The 20,934-nt window shown below is 36.0% G+C and overlaps 2 protein-coding genes across 8 annotated transcripts in view; one reads left to right on the top strand and one right to left on the bottom strand.

Annotated features, from left to right (window-relative positions):
* Window positions 1-16,399, top strand: part of PDE6C (phosphodiesterase 6C) — a 62,516-nt gene extending 46,117 nt beyond the window's left edge. For 2 of the 3 annotated variants that reach the window (XM_017498170.2, XM_037727715.1), the window contains exons 16-22: window positions 4,161-4,261; window positions 7,168-7,275; window positions 7,370-7,433; window positions 10,303-10,377; window positions 10,491-10,574; window positions 10,945-11,095; window positions 13,539-16,399. In XM_017498170.2, coding sequence (XP_017353659.1) covers window positions 4,161-4,261; window positions 7,168-7,275; window positions 7,370-7,433; window positions 10,303-10,377; window positions 10,491-10,574; window positions 10,945-11,095; window positions 13,539-13,597 — 642 coding nt within the window. In that variant the 3' untranslated portion in view covers window positions 13,598-16,399. The remainder of the gene's footprint in view (window positions 1-4,160; window positions 4,262-7,167; window positions 7,276-7,369; window positions 7,434-10,302; window positions 10,378-10,490; window positions 10,575-10,944; window positions 11,096-13,538) is intronic. The other variant, XR_005195398.1, reaches the window with a different exon arrangement.
* A 1,384-nt stretch (window positions 16,400-17,783) lies between these two features.
* LOC108282293 (protein FRA10AC1) overlaps window positions 17,784-20,934 on the bottom strand; it is a 42,588-nt gene continuing 39,437 nt past the window's right edge. For 3 of the 5 annotated variants that reach the window (XR_001816350.2, XM_037727716.1, XM_017498168.2), the window contains 2 exons: window positions 19,111-19,189; window positions 17,833-18,028 (listed from right to left, as the gene is read on the bottom strand). Coding sequence is in view for 4 of the 5 variants with exons in the window: in XM_037727716.1 (XP_037583644.1) it covers window positions 17,986-18,028; window positions 19,111-19,189 (122 nt within the window). In the remaining variant the exon portion in view is untranslated. Of the gene's footprint in view, window positions 18,029-19,110; window positions 19,190-20,934 lie in introns of all 5 variants that reach the window. The other 2 variants (XM_037727718.1, XM_037727717.1) reach the window with 1 other exon arrangement.

Below are 20,934 nucleotides of genomic sequence, written 5' to 3'. Positions count from 1 at the left end.
ACCTCTTTGATTTTGTTTTCCAGAAGTTGGTAAAGTTCATATTGAGCAAAGCCTATGAAGCTCCTGGCTCTATATTTGGGATCTGGTCATTGCTGTCTGCCTTCCCTCCTTTACTTCTTGTTACCTATGGCAATCTCTTTGGTCTAGGAGATTTAATATCAGAAGTCAATACAAATATACATCAGCATAACTTCTCCATCAACTCCTCTTCTGCTGTTTTGTGGTGTCAAAGTAGGTCTTGGAAGGACTTCCTTGTTCTCCCATGTGCTGGGCACATCTTGAGACCTCTTGTTCTAATTAAAGGATCACTGAGTCTACGCTGACCTACTAAATAAAAAACCCAACGTGTGTGTGTGTGTGTGTGTGTGTATGTCCTACTTTGTTCCAAAGAGGAGTTGATGGAGCTTCCAAGAATACACATGACACTAAAGAAAAAGAAAATGAGGGCTAATGGAAAAATAAGAAAAATGAGATGAAGCATAGTAAAGGCCATATATACCCAAAATATATACAATTATGTACCTTATTGTACATAAATATACCTTAAATAATATCACCTTGTGATATTCATAATATCCTTTAAGTAATGTTAAGTATCATAATGCTTAAGGTACACTTATGTACCTTATTGTATTTATCAGACATGGGCCACAAATTTGGCCAAAACATTTATCAGACACAGGCCACAAATTTGGCCAAGTGCTTTCTAGCAACTAATACAAAAACAAGAATAGGATCTTTTATGTGAATCTGTATCCATAACTTAACAAGTCAATTAGAAGCTCTTCTTTCAAGAATCTCAGGTGTGAAAGGGAGAACACACAAAGTATAAAATAATGTAGAGTTAATAGAGTTCTTCAATTAGGAGGCTTGTGCATGTTTTTAGATAAAAATGAAAATGGGTGAGAAAAAGGCATGAATGAAATGCAGGTATGTAGTGTTATATACAAAGGAAGTGGTACTGAAATGGTGACTATCAACCCTTTTTCTTCATTATATTAATTTTTTAAAATCCAGTATTGACTAATTTTGAAAAGAAAGAGAACTTTTGATACAAATCTGTCAACTTTAATACAGATGTTTTATTATTTTGGACTGGAGAAAGGTATGATAAAGTACAACAGTAATTGTCACATTTCTATATATTTCTTTATAGCTTTTTTTCACACACGTTTATCAAACAGCAACAAGTGTCCAGTTTTTCAAATTAAGTAATGTGCACTAAAACAACTGGTGCATAATAAATTTGATTTATTTGATTGGTTGTAGATTATATACTCTGTACAATCTGACACCTGGTCGAGACAAGGAAGCTTCTGTCCCAAGGAATTATTTATTTGAATTCAGCAGTCTGTTTTGCTTTTTAAAACGATTTCATGTGCTATAAATATTAATTCATCTAAAAGATTAAGGCATTTTCACACGTCTCCCCTTCCCCTACTTTTTTTTCCTAGTATAGCCATCAAGGTTGGCTTTAAATATTATTAATTTGTAATGTATTTGAGCCACATAATAAACATTACTTTGGGAACATAGCTATGTTCATCAGTGAGCAAATAAAGGCAGTGATTCCCTGATGTCAGTATGCCACTGGATCACCCCAAGTCCAAAAGGAATGCCACAACTGTTCCAAAATCAGGGGCAGGTTAAGTGGGATCGAAATGGCCCCACTTACTTTCCCCCTACCTGGTAATCCAGACCAGGTTGAAAATAACCTTTATCCAGAAGATTTGATTCAGAGATTCTGAACTGATATGCCCAATGGGTTTCTGTGAAATGTCCCAAGTAAGAAACTGATTTTGGGTTTGGGTGCGATAGCTCACGCCTGTAATCCCAGCACTTTGGGATGCCAAGGTGGGTGGATCCCTTGAGGTCAGGAGTTCAAGACCGGCCTGGCTAACATGGTGAAAACCCATCTCTACTAAAAAATACAAAAATTAGCTGGGTATGGTGGTGGGCATCTGTAATCCCAGCTACTGGGGAAGCTGAGGCAGGAGAATTGCTTGAATCCAGGAGGCAGAGATTGTAGTGAACTGAGATCGTGCCACTGTACTCCAGCCTGGGTGACAGAGTGAGACTACATCTCAAAACAAACAAAAAATTGATTTTGATCCAAATAATCTTTCTTTTTGTTTAATGTAATTTAGAGCAACAGCCATTGCTTCAATCTAGCTATTTTATAAGTTTAACTATAGTTGCTATGATGAACTCATTATGTTAATAAAACAAATCACAATTTTCCTTTGTATTACTTATCTATGCTTTGTATAACACCACTTTTCTTGTCCTAGGAAAAAGTGATAAAAAGATGACTTAAGTGAAGATTTATATAGTGTCTAAAACTTGAGTTCTTGTCCAATTATGGCTTTCTAATATTTCAATCTTCTGAAATGACTGATAGCCATATTTGGTCTTAGGTTTGCAATTCTATTTTCACCTGGAGTTAGCCTTAAAACTTTACGTAATAATAAAGATACAACAATAGATTTTAACAGCAATTTGCAGTTTTAAAATACATTCCCAGTTGTCATTTCATTTGATTCAGCATTCCACAGATATTAATTGCGCATAGACTAAATGCTAGGCAGTTAGGGAGGGCAGCTGTTATTATACCCATTTGAGAAAACAAATGATCACAGATGTTAAGTGAAGTCTCTAGGATTATATGACTGCCAAAATGGGGAAGCCAGGAAATGAACCTGGGTTCCCTGTTGAGAAGTCATGTAGTGTGCAGAGATTAGGAGCACAGACTCTGGAACCATGCTGCATTGGTTTAGATACCACTTCTGCCACATTCTAGCTGTTAAACCTTTGGCAGTTACTTCACCTCTCTGTGCTGGAATCTGCTGTGAAGAGATTGGGAATATTCACAAAGCACTTAGAACCTGGTAGTAAGAACTAAGTCAGTGTTTACTGTTATTACTTGGTGTTCAGGCCAGTATTGTTTTTGGCATTATGCTACTTCTATCTTTATATAGATTGGTAGACTATGTCCAGTGGAATTTTTCTGCATTTTAGAACTGTCAAATTCATTTGGCAAAATACTATATTATCTGTCATTTGGCCTGTGTGACTAAAATGGTCTATTTGGAATAACTGAGCTTTAAGAAACCAACCCCAGCTTTATATTCTCATTTTCTTCCTGTTTTCTTTTCCTTTTTTTGAGACAGGGTCTTGCTTTATCACCCAGGATGGAGTGCAGTGGCACAGTCTCAGCTCACTGCAACCTCCACTCCCCAGGGTTAAGCAGTTCTTCCACCTTGGCCTCCTGAGTAGGTGGGACCCCAGGTATACACCACCACGCTCAGCTATTTTTGTATTTTTAGTAGAGATGGGAGTCTCAACATGTTGCCCAGGCTGGTCTCGAACTCCTGAGCTTAAGCCATCTATCCACCTCAACCTCCCAAAGTGCTGGGATTACAAGCATGAGCTACCATGCTCAGCCTATATTCTCATTTTCTAGAACACTAAGAAATGAAAGCTGATCTGTACGTGAAGAGAAGTAATGACAAACTCTTAGAAGAAAGGTCTAGTTAAGTCTTAGTAAAATAGAATTACATGAAAACATTTTAAGGATAACATGGAAGGATTTCATTATTTTTTCCTATATATACATGATAGATGTTTTTTAATAAAATATATTATTTTTCCTACATATACATGGTATTATTTCCTACAATACAAATTACAGCGTAATTTGCAATTTCTGAAAGACCAGTGGTTTCTATGATCATTCTAAAATTATGTGGTAGGTAAGGTAACATGTCTGACAATTGGACCTCTCCCAGAAATTCTTTATTAACGCTCTTCAATTAATACAAGCATGTTTTAAATCTATTGTTATTTAACAGTCCTGGAAGAAAACACCTATTTACTCCAAAAATGTAAACAGTGATTACATGAATTAGCTAACAGTATCTATTTTTATAGTTTAAATTAAATTATCTTACTCAAAGTGCAGAAGAGGGGTTTACTTAGTCCATGAGATAAAGACTAAAAGTGAGCCCCCAAAAAAGAGAAGGAAAACAAAAAAACCAACCAGACAAAAAAAGTATTGAAAGACCTAGATTTTGTTTTTGTTAGGCATAGTTTCATTTGTTTGTGTGTTCAATCAGAGGCAAATTAATGATTGCATTTTATTGTGAATTTTCATCTTACAGAGTTTAAACATCTTCCAGAACCTAAATAAGCGGCAGTTTGAAACAGTTATTCATTTGTTTGAGGTCGCAATAATAGCAACTGACCTGGCTTTATATTTCAAGTAAGTACATAAAACATAACTGCACAGTGGAATGCCCTATACTCTGTGTGGTTTTACCTTCCATAAATTATCTGTTGCACTGATGTTAAAAGGCATCATACATACATACATACACACACACACACACACACACACACACACACACACACCACGCGCTTTTGTTTTGGATTACCAAGTAGAGTATCTTCAAGACAGATGCATGCCAGTAAATTTACTAGACATCTGCGAACATATTTTAAAAACATAAGCTCCTAATATTAAGCAGTCTGTTATCTGAAAAAGTCTGAATTGAAGAATATGCAGTCAAATTTGTGCCTTGCCAAAAGAGTAAAGCCAAGAGACCTCACAAGGTGGCTTTTTGTCCTGGTGAATTCACTATGGTCCAGAATCTGGTATTTTAATGTTTCAGGCACAGAAATTTGATTCTATCGAAGTCTAGGAGCTGAACAATTTTGCTGGCACTTACACACATTATTCAAACTTACAAAATTGAGTCATACATAGCAGAAAGCCAGCCTATTTACAATAGTAATACTGCCAAGGAAATCAGATACTCCCAGTATCTGCACATTTTCTCATAAGTGACTTATAAAGTTGCTTGGTGAAAATGGATTAGAACAATATGACCTAGTTACAGGATTCTAATATTCAGTGACTTGGGCATTGTCAAAGTATGCCTTTCTGATCCTTCCTAATTAATTAATTAATTAATTTGTTTATTTGAGATGGAATCTCACTCTGTCACCCAGGCTGGAGTGCAGTGGTGCAATCTGGGCTCACTGAACCTCTGCTCCCAGGTTCAAGTGATTCTCCTGCCTCAGCTTCCTGAGTAATTGGGACTACAGGCACTTGCCATCACACCCAACTAATTTTTGTATTTTCAGTAGAGAAAGGGTTTCACCATATTTGCCAGGCTGGTCTCGAAATCCTGACTTTGTGATCCATCCGCTTTGGCCTTCTAAAGTGCTGGGATTACAGGCGTGAACCACCGCACTCGGTCTTATTTATTTATCGAGACGGAATCTTACTCTGCCACCTGGACTGGAGTACAGTGGCATGACCGCGGCTCACTGCAACCTCTGCCTCCTGGGTTCAAGCAATTCTCCTGTCTCAGCCTCCTGAGTAGCTGAAACTACAGGCTCCCGCCACCATATCTGGCTAATTTTTATATTTTTAGTAGAGACGGGGTTTCACCATGTTGGCCAGGATGGTCTCAAACTCCTGACCTCAAGTGATCTACCCACCTCAGCCTCCCAAAGTGCTGGGATTACAGGCATGAGCCATTGCACTGGGTCTAAATATTTAATTATTAAATAGTTCAATGAAGACAAGTACTAAGAATAATAAAATGGATATCCAAATATCTATAGCCTAGATTTAACAAACGCTAAATTTTGCCACATTTGCCTCAGATTTTGCTTTATAAGGAAAAAAAAAATTAGTGATGCAATTGAAGGTTTCCACCCCTACTCCACTATGAAAAATCCTTTCCCTTCTCCCACAAAGATATCACCATCTGTCGTTGATGTGTATTCATCATTTCCATCCATGTTTTTATGTGGTATTGTTGTGTGTTTTAAATCGTCCACAAATGGTATCATACTGTCTATATATACCTGTCTGAACTAACTTTATTCATGCAACATTGCATTTTAAAGATTTATCATTGATAATAAATGGAGCTCCAATGCATCCATTTTAACTGAACAGAGTATTCTACTATTGAATATTCATAATTAATTTACCCACTCCTCTATTCGTGAACATTTAAACTGTATCTAATTTTTCATCATTGTCTACAATGCTACCTAAGATGTCCCTGTACATATATGAGTTTCTCTAAGAAATGTAAAAGTGAGAATGCTGTAGGATTTGCATGTCTTCAATTTCATGCTACATTACAAAACTGTACTCCTGACAAGGTGTGCCAGTTTGCACTCCCACCCACAGTATACAAGAGTTCCAGCCAAGTGAGGTGGCTCACGCCTGTAATCTCAGCACTTTCAAAGGCCAAGGTGGGAGGATCACTTGAGGCCAGGAGTTTGAGACCAGCATGGGCAACATAGCAAGACTATGTCTCTACAAAAAAATTTAAAAATTAGCCAGGCATGGTGGAACATGCCTGTAGTCCCAGCTATTGAGGAGGCTGAAGTAGGAGGATCACTTTAGCCCAGGAGTTCAAGGCAACAGTGAGCTAGGATCAGGCCACTCCACTCCAGCCTGAGGGGTACAGCAAGATTCTGTCTCAAAAAAAAAAAGAGAGAGAGAGAAAAGTATCCCATATCTGAAGTACTCTTGAACTCAGCACACTCAACATTTATTTTGCTAATATAATGAATGTGAGATAGTATCGTTCAAGTCTGTAGTTTCTTGATTAGCAGTGGGACCAGCTGAGCATCCATGTATTTTGGGTTCCAATTTTTTGTTAGTTATATGTGTTATCTTATCACAGTTTGTGGCCTTTATGTTTAGGTATGGTCTCTTTTCTCATATGTAATTTTTTATTTACTTTCATTTTTAAAGAGACAGGACCTTCTTTTGTTGCCCAGGTTGGTTTAAAACTCCTGGCTTCAAGCAGTCCTCCCACCTTGGTCTCCCAAAGTGTTGGGATTACAGATGTGAGCCACTGCACCCAGCCTTATATATAATTTTTTCATTTTAATGTATTTCAAGTTACCTATTTGTTTTCTCCTCTTTATGGTTGTGCTTTTTTCTGCCTTAAGCTCTTTCTGAGCCAAAGTTATACCACCATTCTCTGCTCTCTTATCTCCTGGCCCTGTAGACTTTGCTATATGGATATCACAATGCAAAGTGGGAACATGAAATCTGAAGAGCATGTATTTAAGATACTTTTTCTCTGTGCTTTTATATGCTAAATTTGTTGCTTACAGCTGTATCTTTTCTAGGAAGAGAACCATGTTTCAAAAAATTGTTGATGCCTGTGAACAAATGCAAACGGAAGAAGACGCCATCAAATATGTAACTGTTGATCCAACCAAAAAAGAGATTATCATGTAGGTAGTCAAAATTTTATTTCTCTCTTGTTTTTTGCAAAAATAACTTATTTTGTCCTTATTTCTATTTAAAACTTTTTGTTTTCTTCCTAAGGGCAATGATGATGACTGCATGTGACTTGTCTGCTATCACCAAACCCTGGGAGGTACAAAGTCAGGTGAGTCCAGTTAAGTTTTCTTTTCTGTCACACTGTCAGCTACTGTCTAGTTCCCATGTAAATGTCCATCTAAAGATCTTTGGCAACCTCAGAATTCTGAAAAATTACAAACATTAGTGAGACAGTACGCAATTTAATTAGGCCCTAGAATATGGCAAATAGAAGGAACTTTGGAAGGAAAATGCTTTCTTGAAAGACTTCTTTAACATTGAAACACTGTAAACCATTTATATAAAATTATTCAAGAAATGTCTGAGTTTTTAAATAGAGGAGTGTATTAGTCTGTTCTCATACTGCTGCTAATAAAGACATACCCAAGACTGGGTAATTTATAAAGGAAAGAGATTTAATGGACTCACAGTTGCATATGGCTGGGGAGGCCCCACAATCATGGCAGAAGATGAGGGAAGAGCAAAGGGATATCTTATATGGTGGCAGTAAGAGAGCCTGGGCAGGAGAACTCCCATTTATAAAACCATCAGATCTTGCGAGACTTATTTAGTATCACTAGAACAGCACAGGAAAGACTTGCTTTCATGATTCAATTACCTCCCACTGGATCCTTTCCATGAATTGGGAATTATGGGAACCACAATTCAAGATGATATTTGTGTGGGGACACAGCCAAACTATATCAATAAGAGAAGTCAGAACAAGATTAGGATGAGTCATTAGTGTTTCCCTCTATCAAGGGTGTTTTTGCTTCTACAGTCTCTTCTTCAGTGAGCTGTGAGTTATAAGAAGGCACTGACTATGAGCTGATGTCTAAGGTTGCCTTCCACAGAAATTCTTCCCTCATCTTGGGGAGGCACTGGTCCACCACTTGCTTTCTTACTAATTGGATCAAAGAAGTTTCTCTTTTTCCTCCAATAATTTCTAGAGAAATCCCAAGCAGAAGAGAGGCCAGAATTAAATGGGGTTAACTGTAAAAGTGGATTGTATCTTTTTATAAAGATAGAATAACTGGAACTCATTGTAGGGGAGGAAAAATATCTATTTCTCACTCATCCTAGGTTCATGACTGAGGCCCCTGTAGCAAAAGACAGATTAACAAGAGAAAAGCATACACATCTATTTGTTTTACATGTGATTCAGGAGCCTTCATAAGGAAACAAAAACCCTAAGAAACAGTTAAACTTGTACATTTTTATGCTAAATAGAATTGAGAAATAGAATTAGACAAAGAGGGTATGAAATAACTGTGGGGGCAGCTTAGCAAGCCCAGTTTGTTCAGATTCTTCTTGGCATCTTTGTGGCTTTGGCTCCTTACCTCCAGGAATAAGGAGGGTACCACTTGAATGAAGGTCTTATGATCTGCTTCAAGGAAAGGTCAGAAATCTTTACCTGGTTTTATGACCTACTTCAGGGAGGAAGATGGGGGGATGGTGAGACTGATCTTCCTGCTGCTTTAGTTTTCTCATATTCCATCACCTTAAAATATTTTGGGGCATGGTTTCCTGAACTCTGTCACCATCAAGTCCAAAACCAAACACTTCCTCTCCTTCCACCTTGATAGGCCTGCTCTGCCTCCTCTGTTCTTTATCAATGTGGTCACCCAAGCTAGAAACCTGGGGTCTTTCTTGAGCTTATCTCCCTCTTTCAAAATCATTTCTATCAGCCTTGCTAGTTTGTCAGTTCAGACTTTCACCAGAACTATGCTGGCAGCTTCCTAATAGATCCTCACATCAACTCCACAACTCATCCTCTGATTTGCTGCCAGGATGTTTATACACAGAGCTCAACTTAGCCATTCTACTCCTTAAAAGCCTCATACTCCCCATTGCCAGAAGTTTCCAACTTTTTGTTCCCCAAAGAAGTAAAGTCTATTTTCCCTCAACAAAACTTGCCCAAAGATCGCTTCATGAAAGAAAAAAGCAAAGCTGCTTTAGCTTTCATCTCTCTTGGCCTCCACATTCTTGGGTCCCTAGAGCACTCAGAGGAACCCTAGGCTCCAAGAGTAAAAAGCACTGGCCTAGATAATCAAATTCAAGCTCCCTGGCAAAATTTACATGGCCTGTCACTACCTGTCCTTAACTCACCCTCCCAGCATCATTTCCCATCATCTTCTACCATGTCATTGCTTCACACTCTAAGCTTGTATTCATGTAAACTTTCTATGTCCCATTTTATCTCTGTAAATATTTTTCCCCTCTTCTTTTCCTGGAAAACTACTCTTATTCTTGACAATACAACATAAATGCTAACTCCTTCCTTCATGAAACTTATCTTTAGTCCTTTCTCCCTGATCCATAGCAAGTACACTATAATTGTTATAGCACTTACCACATTGTTTACGTGACTGTCTTCACTAGACTGTGAACATTTTAAAGAAAAAGATCACACCTTATTCCTCTTGGCAAGCCTGGCTCATGCCAATGTAAAGGCAGCTAGCAGGTGTTCAATGAACTTGATAAATATTCTTTTTTAAAGTGGTTATAAATTAATGCTGGAATATCTTTACACTGTAATTAGGTAAAACTACATATTAATCTATATATGTCACATGTGCATTCACAGATGTATGTTAGATGCTAACAGATAGACAGGACAAAGGAAAACCTGGGAAGTGTTAGAACTTGAAGTATAGTATTCAATCCTTCTATTTCTCCTTTTCATTAGTGAGAAGTGGTGGCAATAGTAAATAGGAGATAGATGTCCCAGAATAAGCCTAGAACACTGAAGCAGGAAGAAAAAGCTCCCCTTTCCCATTTCAATATAATCTGTAAATTTTTAAAACTTTAGAGCATATGGTCTCATAGCACCTCAAGCACGGACTGTAAACTCAATCCTTAAATGTCACATGTACTAATAAAATGCAAGTTCTCTATTAATAAGTGGATTTAGTGAACCAAGCCTTTCTCATTTGCAGGTAGCACTTATGGTTGCAAATGAATTTTGGGAACAAGGAGATCTGGAGAGAACAGTATTGCAGCAACAACCTATTGTAAGACCTTGACATAAAAATGCATTACTTATTAAAAGTTATCAGGACAAATCAATCTGTTTTGTTCACTACATCTTAGAAACCTATCTTAAAGAATTTATTTCTCTTTTTAGCCTATGATGGACAGAAATAAAAAAGATGAGCTACCTAAACTTCAAGTTGGATTTATTGATTTTGTTTGTACTTTTGTATATAAGGTAAGAAGCAAATTATCTGAATTAAATATATAAACATTTGGAAGAAAATTTTTCATTCAAACTGTCACCAAGATTTAAAAGTCATCCATATGGAAAGCCATCACAGGTGTCACTGTTTCTCCAAAGCAGTTTGAGGTTTTACCCTAATCTCATAAAGGGAGGAAACTCAGATGTGAGAGAATTGAACACTTCTTTAGGCAGGCAGGAAAGACAGCACCTGTCTCTTTCTCAAACTTCATAGGCCCTGAGTTAAGCTTATCCTAGCAGCTCTGAGTGGTGCAACAATTCCTTACAGCTCATTCTCTGCCTATTAAAAACCTGAAAATTAACTGTATGATTTATATAGTCTTTGACCTAAAATTCTCTTCAGGAGTTCTCACGATTTCACAAAGAAATCACACCTATGCTGAGCGGTCTTCAGAATAACAGAGTAGAATGGAAATCCCTTGCTGATGAGTATGATGCAAAGATGAAGGTCCTTGAAGAGGAGGCAAAAAAGCAAGAAGAAGGAGCTGAAAAAGGTTAGATTGGCTTTGTTTTTTGCTCCCTGTAATGTAGCCAGAAGCTTGGCTGAGCTTAATGGCATGTGACAAAGGCATAAAGAGTTACTAAAACAGGAAGCCTGCTTTACTGGAGCAGACTGACAATTTTAAGAGGTCGATTAGTGGTTTTCAAGTACCCCCCGACCACCATCCAGCCAGCCCCGCCACAAACAACATCCTATGTATAACTCTGGATAGAATTGACTAGTCCAGTTGAAGTAGAGATTGGAGCTAGCTTGCTTTATCCTTCTAGAAGGTGGCTCCTCTGAAGAACAGGTGGTTAGGAATACTATGAAAACCACAGAATCTGTGGGATTAGGGTTAGATGAGAAAAAAGTTTTTATCCCAACATTATGCATTAGCTGTGAGACTTTGGGTAGCTTGCTTAACCTCACTGAGCTTAATATTCTTCTCTATGTATTTAGATTGTTTTACAGATCTTCAACTTAAGGAAGTCCTACACGTAGAGTAAGGCTGAAATTGCCTGTCTCCACATTGGGAGACATTTTTCTGGCATGAGATTTTTGTGCCATTTTTTTTTCTGGCATGAAATTTCTGTTCCTAAAGTCACTTTGTCAGGTTTAATGTTTTCAGATTCTCAAAATGCTTAGAATTAACTATTAGTTCATCAGATGGCCCAAACATCATCTTGAAAATGGAATGCTAATTTTTGTCTTGAAAGTTTATCACTCTAAAGGTTTTGTAAGCAACTGTTATTGTTTAACAAATAAATCATCTCTACGTGGAAAGGTCCTGAAAGAAAACATGTTTCTTTTAGGTAGTTCTATTGCATTTAGTAAAATTTTAAATAATTTGTAGGAGAAAATATTTGTCTTAATAAAGATAAGGCTGTCCTTCAGCAGAATAAAAACAGAAGTTTCTGACTCCTTGACTAAATATAGAACACAACAGTCTGAATACTAAAAGAAAATGTCAGGAGTCACTTAAAGGATCTGATCATCTCTTCATAATAAAGTTGAGATAAAGGTTAAATCTAATAGTACTAAGAAATACCCTCACTTTTCAATTGCACACCCTCACTTTTACCTTATCCTCTAGACATTTTCTTTTAGTATTCAGACTAAGTACTGTGTCTGTATTTAGTATTCAGACTAAGTATTGTGGACTCAGATCACTTGTGTATTTATCAATGTCTACTCTGTACAAGGCCCTGTGTTAGGCAGGCCCTGTGTTAGGCAGGCCCTGGGGAAAGATGGGATCCTTTATCTTGAACAATTTAGCATTTGGTAGGGAACTAAATAAACATTGTGAACCAGTGCACAACTAATGATCTCAAAGAAAGCACTAGTGTGTACATGGGGCATGGAGAAGGCTTTCCTGAAGAATGCTTATGCTAACCACAGAAAGGAGGAGTCGGGGAGGAAAAGTAAGAAAATACGTATAAAGGCTTGCAGTAGGAATAAGCTTGGTGCAATTGAAAAATAAAAGCTGATGTAGCTGAAGTCTAGAGATCAAAGAGTGCAAAGTACAGATGAAGCTGGTAGTGCAGGCAGCTGTCAAGATACTGTATTGCCTTGAAGGCTGAGGTAAAAATTTTTATGTGTCATTCGAGAGATTTAAGGTATGATTTGCATTTCAAAAAGATGATTTTTACTGAGCAAGTGAAAAATAAGGATATTTCTTAGTACTATCAGATTTAACCTTTATCTCAACTTTATTATGAAGAGATCATCAGGTCCTTTAAGTGACTCCTGACATTTTCTTTTAGTATTCAGTATGTTGGATATGGATCTATACTTTATTTGCATAAAAATTTACTTCTGGGTTTTCTACTACACAGATAATTCTTTGTGGACTAAGATCATTATTTTGTATTGCCCGGCATGGAGTTTTGTGCATCAAGCTCAGGTTTCCCGATTGCATTGTCTCAGTAAAAAACTAAGATGTTATTGGCCAACCATTTATCAGATTCTATTATTTTTCTGAGACAGAGTCTCATTCACTCTGTTGCCCAGGCTGGAGTGCAATGGCATGATCTCAGTTCATTGCAACCTCTGCCACCCTGATTCAAGCAATCCTGTCACCTCAGCCTCCTGAGTAGCTAGGATTACAGGTGCACACCACCATACTCAGCTGATTTTTATATTTTTAGTAGAAACAGTGTTTCATCATATTGGCCAGGCTGGTCTCACACTCCTGACCTCAAGGGATCCACCTGCCTTGGCCTCCCAAAGTGCTGGGATTATAGACATGAGCCACTGCGCCCAACCCAGATTCTTCTTTTTAGGTGGACCAACTCTAAATATGAATTCAGGTTTTCACATGGTCAAACCCATAGTACTTGCTAGGTTAAAATTACTAATCAGTCTATAATGTTGACACTACTACCATGGGAGTGTTAGAATGAAAACACTATATATCCACTAACTCCTAATAATATTGCTTTCCTTGATTTTACTAGCTGCTGAAGATGCAGGAGGTGGTGATGATAAGAAGTCCAAAACATGTTTAATGTTGTAATATAATCTAACCGGTCTAAACTTCAAATATCATTGTACCTTTGAAGAAAACCAGAAAACATTCAAAAGAACTCCAGCAAATCATCAAGTAACAGAGTAAGAGGATCTTCAGAAAAACTACCCTTTGACTATGAGGAAAATATATATTGCTAGCCCGAAAACCCCAAGGGCAAAATAAAGTTCAACAAAAGTGCAAAATATGACAAAAATGGGTACATTTTTGGTGCCAATTTATTTTAAATTAAAAAATATGCAATCCTGAAACTAGTCACAAATTATTTTTTTCAAACATTAATTGTATTTATTTGCTGAGGCTGCCATAACAAAGTACCACAGACTGGGTGCTTAACCAATAAAAATGTATTTTCTCACAGTCTTGGGGGCTGGAAGTTCAAGATCAAGGAGTTGGCAGGACTGGTGTCTTGTGAGGCCTCTCAACTTGGTTTGCAGATGGCCATCTTCTCCCTGTGTCTTTACATGGTCATCCCTCTGTGTGACTGTGTCCTAATCTCCTTTTCTTATTAGGACTCCAGTAGGATTGGATTAGGGCCCACGTGTGTGACCTCATTTTAGTCTTAAATTACCTCATTAATGGCCTTATCTCCAAATACAGTCACATTCTTAAGTACTGAGAATTACGACTTAAACATATGAAATAGGTGGGGGTGGGGGAGACACAATTCACCCATAACATTTATAATTGTGATTCATACCTCAAGCCACTCCCTGAACTAAAATCTTTCAATATGTCTTAATGAAAGGGTAAATGCAATATAGAATGTATAGTGTTGTAAATATGGTATAGAAAACAAAGTAATGATGTCATTTTTATTCAATGTTATTCCATCTGAAATGCTTATCTCTTTCCTCTACTTTTACTCTTGATAATAGAATGATGAAGACCAAACCATTTTTTGGCAGCTTATTAAAACTATGCCTCTGTCCTACACTCCTCCTCCAAAGTTTGAAATCAATTATTTTATGTGTAACTAAGAATATTTTTTATGGTTCAGAACTATTCATTAAAAGGATTATCAAAGCACAAGATACCAACTGGATAATCCCAATGCAAGTTAAAGCAGCTAATGAATATTATGCATTCAGAAGCATGTGATTGGATTATGCAAGAACTTCCTTACCGAAAACAGTGTGGAAAATCTTCAGCTAAGACTGCTTTCTAAAAATGATTAATAGAACTACCTACCAGGCATTCTAAATATTAAACTGTTAAGAGAAACTAAGGGCAGTCAACTACTTCCACTGCATGGTATATGTCTGTCTGGATATTACAGAAATTTAAGATTTCTTCCTTTACTTAGCTATAATCATAGATAAAATTAGGAAACAGAAATAATATAGTTATGCCATATGTTTGTCATAGTTTTTTTTGTTAAAAGCTATCTACATTCTAATGAATCGAAGATCAATGAACCTATATCTTTTGTAATGAACCTATTATCAATTTTGAGCAGCCAAGAAATAAATCACCATTTGTTTGATTTTTACAAGTCAGGCACTTAGAATTGTAAGACTGCTTCTCTCACATTAGAATGTAAAGTTCATGAGGAAAGATTTTTGTCTATTTTGTCTGTTTTGTTCACAGCTCTATTTTGGCACCTGCAGTAGTGCCTGGCACATGGTAGGCACTCAGTAATATGAATGAATACTATTGTGAGTAAATGTTACAACAGATATAAATAAGATATGACAGTAAGTCATACGTACACTCAAATGAGTGTTTATTAAAGTAATCAACTTAGCTAAGTGATGCATGCTCCCTTATTTCCATTGCTTAAGATAATTTTGAAACTCCACTTCCAGAATCACTATTATTTTAAAAGCCAAGTAAGAAACTTTATATTCCGTTAGCCCTATGTAATTTTGAACTCCAAAATATCAGTCAGCTCAAACAACTTCCCCTCCTTAGTCACCAGAAATTGTTTTGAGGGTACAGATGTCTACCACTAAAGGTCTGCCAAATACATGAACTCTGCATAAGAGCAAGTATAAGAAAGCATAACTTCAACACCCCAGACCAATGGTCTGCTGACCACCACTGACTGCACCATAGCAAAGTTTGAGATAGATATGTAGGAGGATTACTTTTTAAACTCATCATGTTAGAGGCCTTTTCAAGACTCCCAAAAAACATGACCCCCATTATCTGTCATTGTGTATGAATGGATTAAATGTTGTGATTTTATATTATAAAGGAGCCTGATGTCATAAACCATACTTGAAATACCAAATATACTGATCTATTTTTAAAGGGTCCTTATATATTCTTCCTAGTTAAATTCCTAATTTAATTTTGCAGGAATTTTATTTCCCAACGACCACTAAACAAAGGACATATTTTACCATAAGAATGTTTAACTGCATATATTCTACCACGGATATCAATCTTGCTGCTGGACATTTCAAACACTTTTTCCTCACAAATATAGATTTGTTTTTATACACTATAAGTAGTGAAGTGAAAAAAAATCAGTTTCTTCAAGTGAGGGGACTATCAAACAATGTTAAATACTGATAAACCCAACACTGATTTACTTTTCGAAAGAGGTTCAGAAATGATTGCATAATTACTTCCCAGCTAGTTCCTTTACAGACAAGCCCCGCTCAGTGCCTAACACATAATAGAAGCTTGATAAATATTTGTGGAATAAATAACAACTGTTTAATAAAATGAAAATACCTGATAATAATCATTTTAAAATAAGATACCAAATTACTTATTTTGGAGTTTAATGCCAATCATTCCATGTTTAAATTTTCAATAAAATACTTGCTTATGTTATGATCATTTTCTATATGTCTTTTCTCTTATTCATCAAGTCATGCATCTTCTCCTATATCTATCCATCTATTTGCTCTTTATAAAAGCAGGTATTTACCTGTTTTCGGAAATCAATAAATCCTTTTGAAAATTTGATTTTTGAAAATTTGACACTTATGGACTTCCTCCAAAAAACGTATCATAGACACAGAAGTTTACACATAGATTCTAAAAAGGCATGGATCTCCTGAAGCATCTCCATAGACCCGTATGAGTAAGACCTTATGTTAAAAAGTTACATTTTATAATATATTTCTGCATAGAAGATGTATTAGTCCATTTTCATGCTGCTGATAAAGACATACCCAAGACTGAGAAGAAAAAAAATTGTAACTGGACTTACAGTTCCACATGGCCGAGGAAACTTCAGAATCATGGTGGGAAGCAAAAGGTACTTCTTACATGGCAGCAGCAAAATAAAATGAGAAGGATGCAAAGCAGAAGCCCCTGATAAAACCATCAGCTCTCATGACACTTATTCACTACCATGAGAACAGTATGGAGAAACCGTCCCCTTGATTCAAATTATCTCCTACTAGGTCCCTCCCATAACAAGTGGGAATTTTGAGAGTACACATTCAAGATGAGATCTGGGTGGGGACACAGAGCCAAACTATATCAGAAGTATATTCATAATTCTATAAGTGTATCCAAGGTAAGCTATATGTACACAGTATTATTCAGTTAAATTATCTCATTGCATAATCTCTGTTAGAGAGTTAATTTTGTGAACACATGCACTATTTTAGACTACTAGGACCTCACTGGCTCCCTGTGGTAATCATTTACTTAACAGTAAATTATCCACAGGCTAAGAAGTCAAATTTGATTATAACAACCTCTCTTAAGTGGTAGAGGTAAGAAGGAAGCAAGAGACAGGCAAGCAAAAAACTCCAAAAAGCAGCTGGAAATAGGTGGGAAAGCAGGTGCTTAATAGAAGGGTGCCAGTTTATCAATGGGAAAGAAAGAGGTTAAAGACATACATAATCTACTTTAATTCTAGTAATTTAAAATAATTGGCAGAGCACAGTGGCTCACACCTGTGATCCCAGCACTTTGGGAGGCCAGGGTGGGAGGAATGCGTAAAACCAGGAGTTTGAATACCACCCTGGGCAACACAGGAGGACTCTGTTCCTACAAAAGAAAAAAAATTAAAAACAAACAAACAAATCCAATACGGTGGCTTAAAAAAAAGAAAAAATAATAAAAAATATAATGAAGGCAAGAGAAGATAAATATAAATCAGTGAAAAAAATATATAGGAACAATGGAATCTGTACAGAGTATGAGCTCTATCCCCTAGGAGCTACAGATAAAACAGAATTGTAGATAAGCAATTGAGAAGATATTTAAAGGATAGGGAAGTCTTTAATTGAACTAACGAATTTCCAAAGTAATTGATATTATGAGAGAACTTGGATTTTTATTTCCAAAGACAAACCACACAAGCTGTAATTTGCAGATAAAAACTTACATAAAATTTCAAAGTGTCTGAAGTTTAAAACTTCATAAAGTTTCACATTAAGGAGCGGAGGCTTCTTTCTCTCGTCTCACAGAAACAAGCCCTGAAAATACTCATCGAACTCTTCTTCCCTATTTTAAAAAAAAGCATACATATTAAGATCAATAATTAGAGTAAAAAATTACTACATGACACATTATATAAGATTAATAAAATAAAATACTTTAAGTCAACATATTGGCTGATTCTGCTGTATATCAATATATTCTCACAATTCAGCCATCAAATAATTCTTAGTTTCTAAAATGATCATAACTATACCCAGATAAAGATAAAAATATTTCATATGTTGGCACCTCTCCCTAAATGTATTACCCAAAATTTTGTTTTGAAATACTTGTGAAATGTCATTGCTTCTCTTTACTTTTTGGTCTTACTTTATCACTTCTCTGTTCATTCTCATTTTAAACTATAGTCTCCTCAATAAATAAATTTAAAAAACTATTTTTAAAGAAAAATGTAAGTCTAGGTTACATTGGGGAATAACTAAGGGGAGTTGGGTAAATCTGCTTAGGCTGTAGTTCTTTTACTACTCTGAGCATAGTAAATATATTATGTATTTGTAGCAGTAGATATATTGTTTTATTTTTTTAAAACAAAAACTAGTGTGACCACAGTGTAGAAGTGTACTTCCCATGCAAGGGGCTCCATTGCATAGGTTTATGATAATCACAGTATCATGGAATAGGCTTCTCCGATACAGCCATCTCTGAAGAAATCCAAGCAAGGACCAGAAGGTCATCTTTTAAAGTGAACTGATCAATTTACCAGGAGGAAGCTGGACATGTTGGCTGCTTATGACAATGGCTGGGAATAAGCTCTAATCTTACCAGACTAGGCAGTGCTGGGTATTAAACAGATCATCATGATGTTGTATTTTTTCATTAATAAAGCCGTGGTGATGGCTTCTAAACTGATTTAAAAGGTAAGTATTATCCAAAAGAAATTAGGCGGGTGTGGCAGTGTGCACCTGTAGTCCCAGCTACTCAGGCGGCTGAGGCAGGATAATTGCTTGAACCCAGCAGGTGGAGGTTGCAGTAAGCTGAGATTGCGCCACTGCACTCCACCCTGGGTGACGGAGCTAGACTCTGTCTCTAAAAAAAAAAAAAAAAAAAAAAAAAGGTATGTATTATCTACTAATATCAGTACTTACTGTGATTTTTCATCTGTCTCTGGTAGTGGACCTTTCCAAAGTTCAGATTCTGAAGTATTTTCTTCCTTATCAGAGTTTCCTGTTAATTTAAAAGAGATGATTTTTTAAAATGTATTATACTTAAAACACATTTTTAACTATTTACCAATACAGTTAACTTTTTATTTAACTGAGCTTCAACTTTTATGGCTCTCCAGAAGTTTAATTCACTCTCACAGGTATGATAAATTCTTTTAAAACATATATAAATAAGCTAAAAAATACCAGAGTCTCGGCAAAAAGGCCAAGGATTTTTAAGTCTCATGGAAACTTCTCTAAGTTACACTGAGCTAAAGTAGCAATTCCAATATTAACTTTTGTAAGTGAATTATCTCTTGCAATATAGTTGTCTCTGACCTAGTTTATTCTTTTTTTTGGTTCCATAGAAGACATGCAAGTTAAGATTTACACTTGTAGAGAACATGTTTACATTAGAATTAGCACCTTAAGAACTGAGCTAGTATGTAAGACCAGCTAATTAAATTTTTTTAATTGTCAGACATTCTAAAAAACCAATGCTGATTACATAATTGGAAGAAGCCTGTTTCAGTGAAGAAATTGGCATTCTCACACATTGCTGGGAGTGAAAATTCTGTAAACCTTCTTGAGGAAAATCTGGCAATATAGATCAGTTTAAAACACATACCCTTTGACCAGCAATGCTGCTTTTGGGAATTTGATTATTTACATAGATAAATAAGCACCTCTGATACATATGTACAAAGATACACATGGTATAACAACAAAAAAAAATCCAACCTAAATTACCATGAATTAGGGATTAAGGACTGGTTAAATACTATACAGCTATTTAAAAATATCAGCATATCTGTATGTCCTGCCATAGAAAAATGTCCATTCTATACTAAATTTTTAAAAAGTTACAAAAAGTATGAATAGTATAATATATATGTTAAAAGTATATACATGTTATATACATACATGTAATTTTATATATGTATCATAAGTTTGCAAAAACCAACCAAACTTAACAGTGATTATATTATCTGTGGGTTTGGAATACTTTTACTTTCTATTTTAAATATTTCTAAATTATTTGTATTTTAAACAAAGAGCATGTATTACCCTCAAAATCAGTAAAAGCGATATTTTATTTATAAAAACAAAACAAAATAGAGATATTTCAAATAAATCACCTTTATTAGTCAACTAAAAAATTTAAAAATACTGCAAAATTATCAGGCAATAACACCATATTCCACAAAGTAGTTAAATCAGCAAACAATTCCTCTCCAATAACGATTATTAATCTAAAAAAGAAATGGCACAAATGTGGCCTGTCAATATAGAACGTCCTTTAGTTAAACACAACATAAAAATAAAACAGCATTGATTTGTTATGGTGGTTCTAGCCTTTTACCTGTTGGACTTTGAACCTTGAATCAACATGTGTGTCTAAACTTTGCTCCTAACTGAATCTATTCTGGCACCAATTCTAGCAAAAATAGCAAAAGGGGAGAGGGCATTTTGTACTCTAATGATCTACATACAAATGATAAAATTTCAATCTTGAAAACAAATTCCTGGCTCAATGACATCCATCACTGGAATGGCCAGTGTCCCAAATTTACAATATGAGGGAAAAAAGAATAAGAATCTTCTCCTATTTTTATGAAAACTCACTAATATGAGATAAAGCATAGAAAAACTAACTAGGCTAGTAAGGTTATTACTATGGTGTTACTCGGTTAATGATGCCAGAGAACAAAATCTACAAGGCCTTTAGAAGTGGGCAGCTAATTTCAAAAGGATTGACTCTGTTTT

Source organism: Cebus imitator, unplaced genomic scaffold (assembly GCF_001604975.1).
Source record: "Cebus imitator isolate Cc_AM_T3 unplaced genomic scaffold, Cebus_imitator-1.0 Scaffold238, whole genome shotgun sequence".
Classification (NCBI taxonomy): Eukaryota; Metazoa; Chordata; class Mammalia; order Primates; family Cebidae; genus Cebus; species Cebus imitator.
Note: the sequence above shows the minus strand (reverse complement) of the source record. Positions and strands in the feature narration are given on the sequence as shown.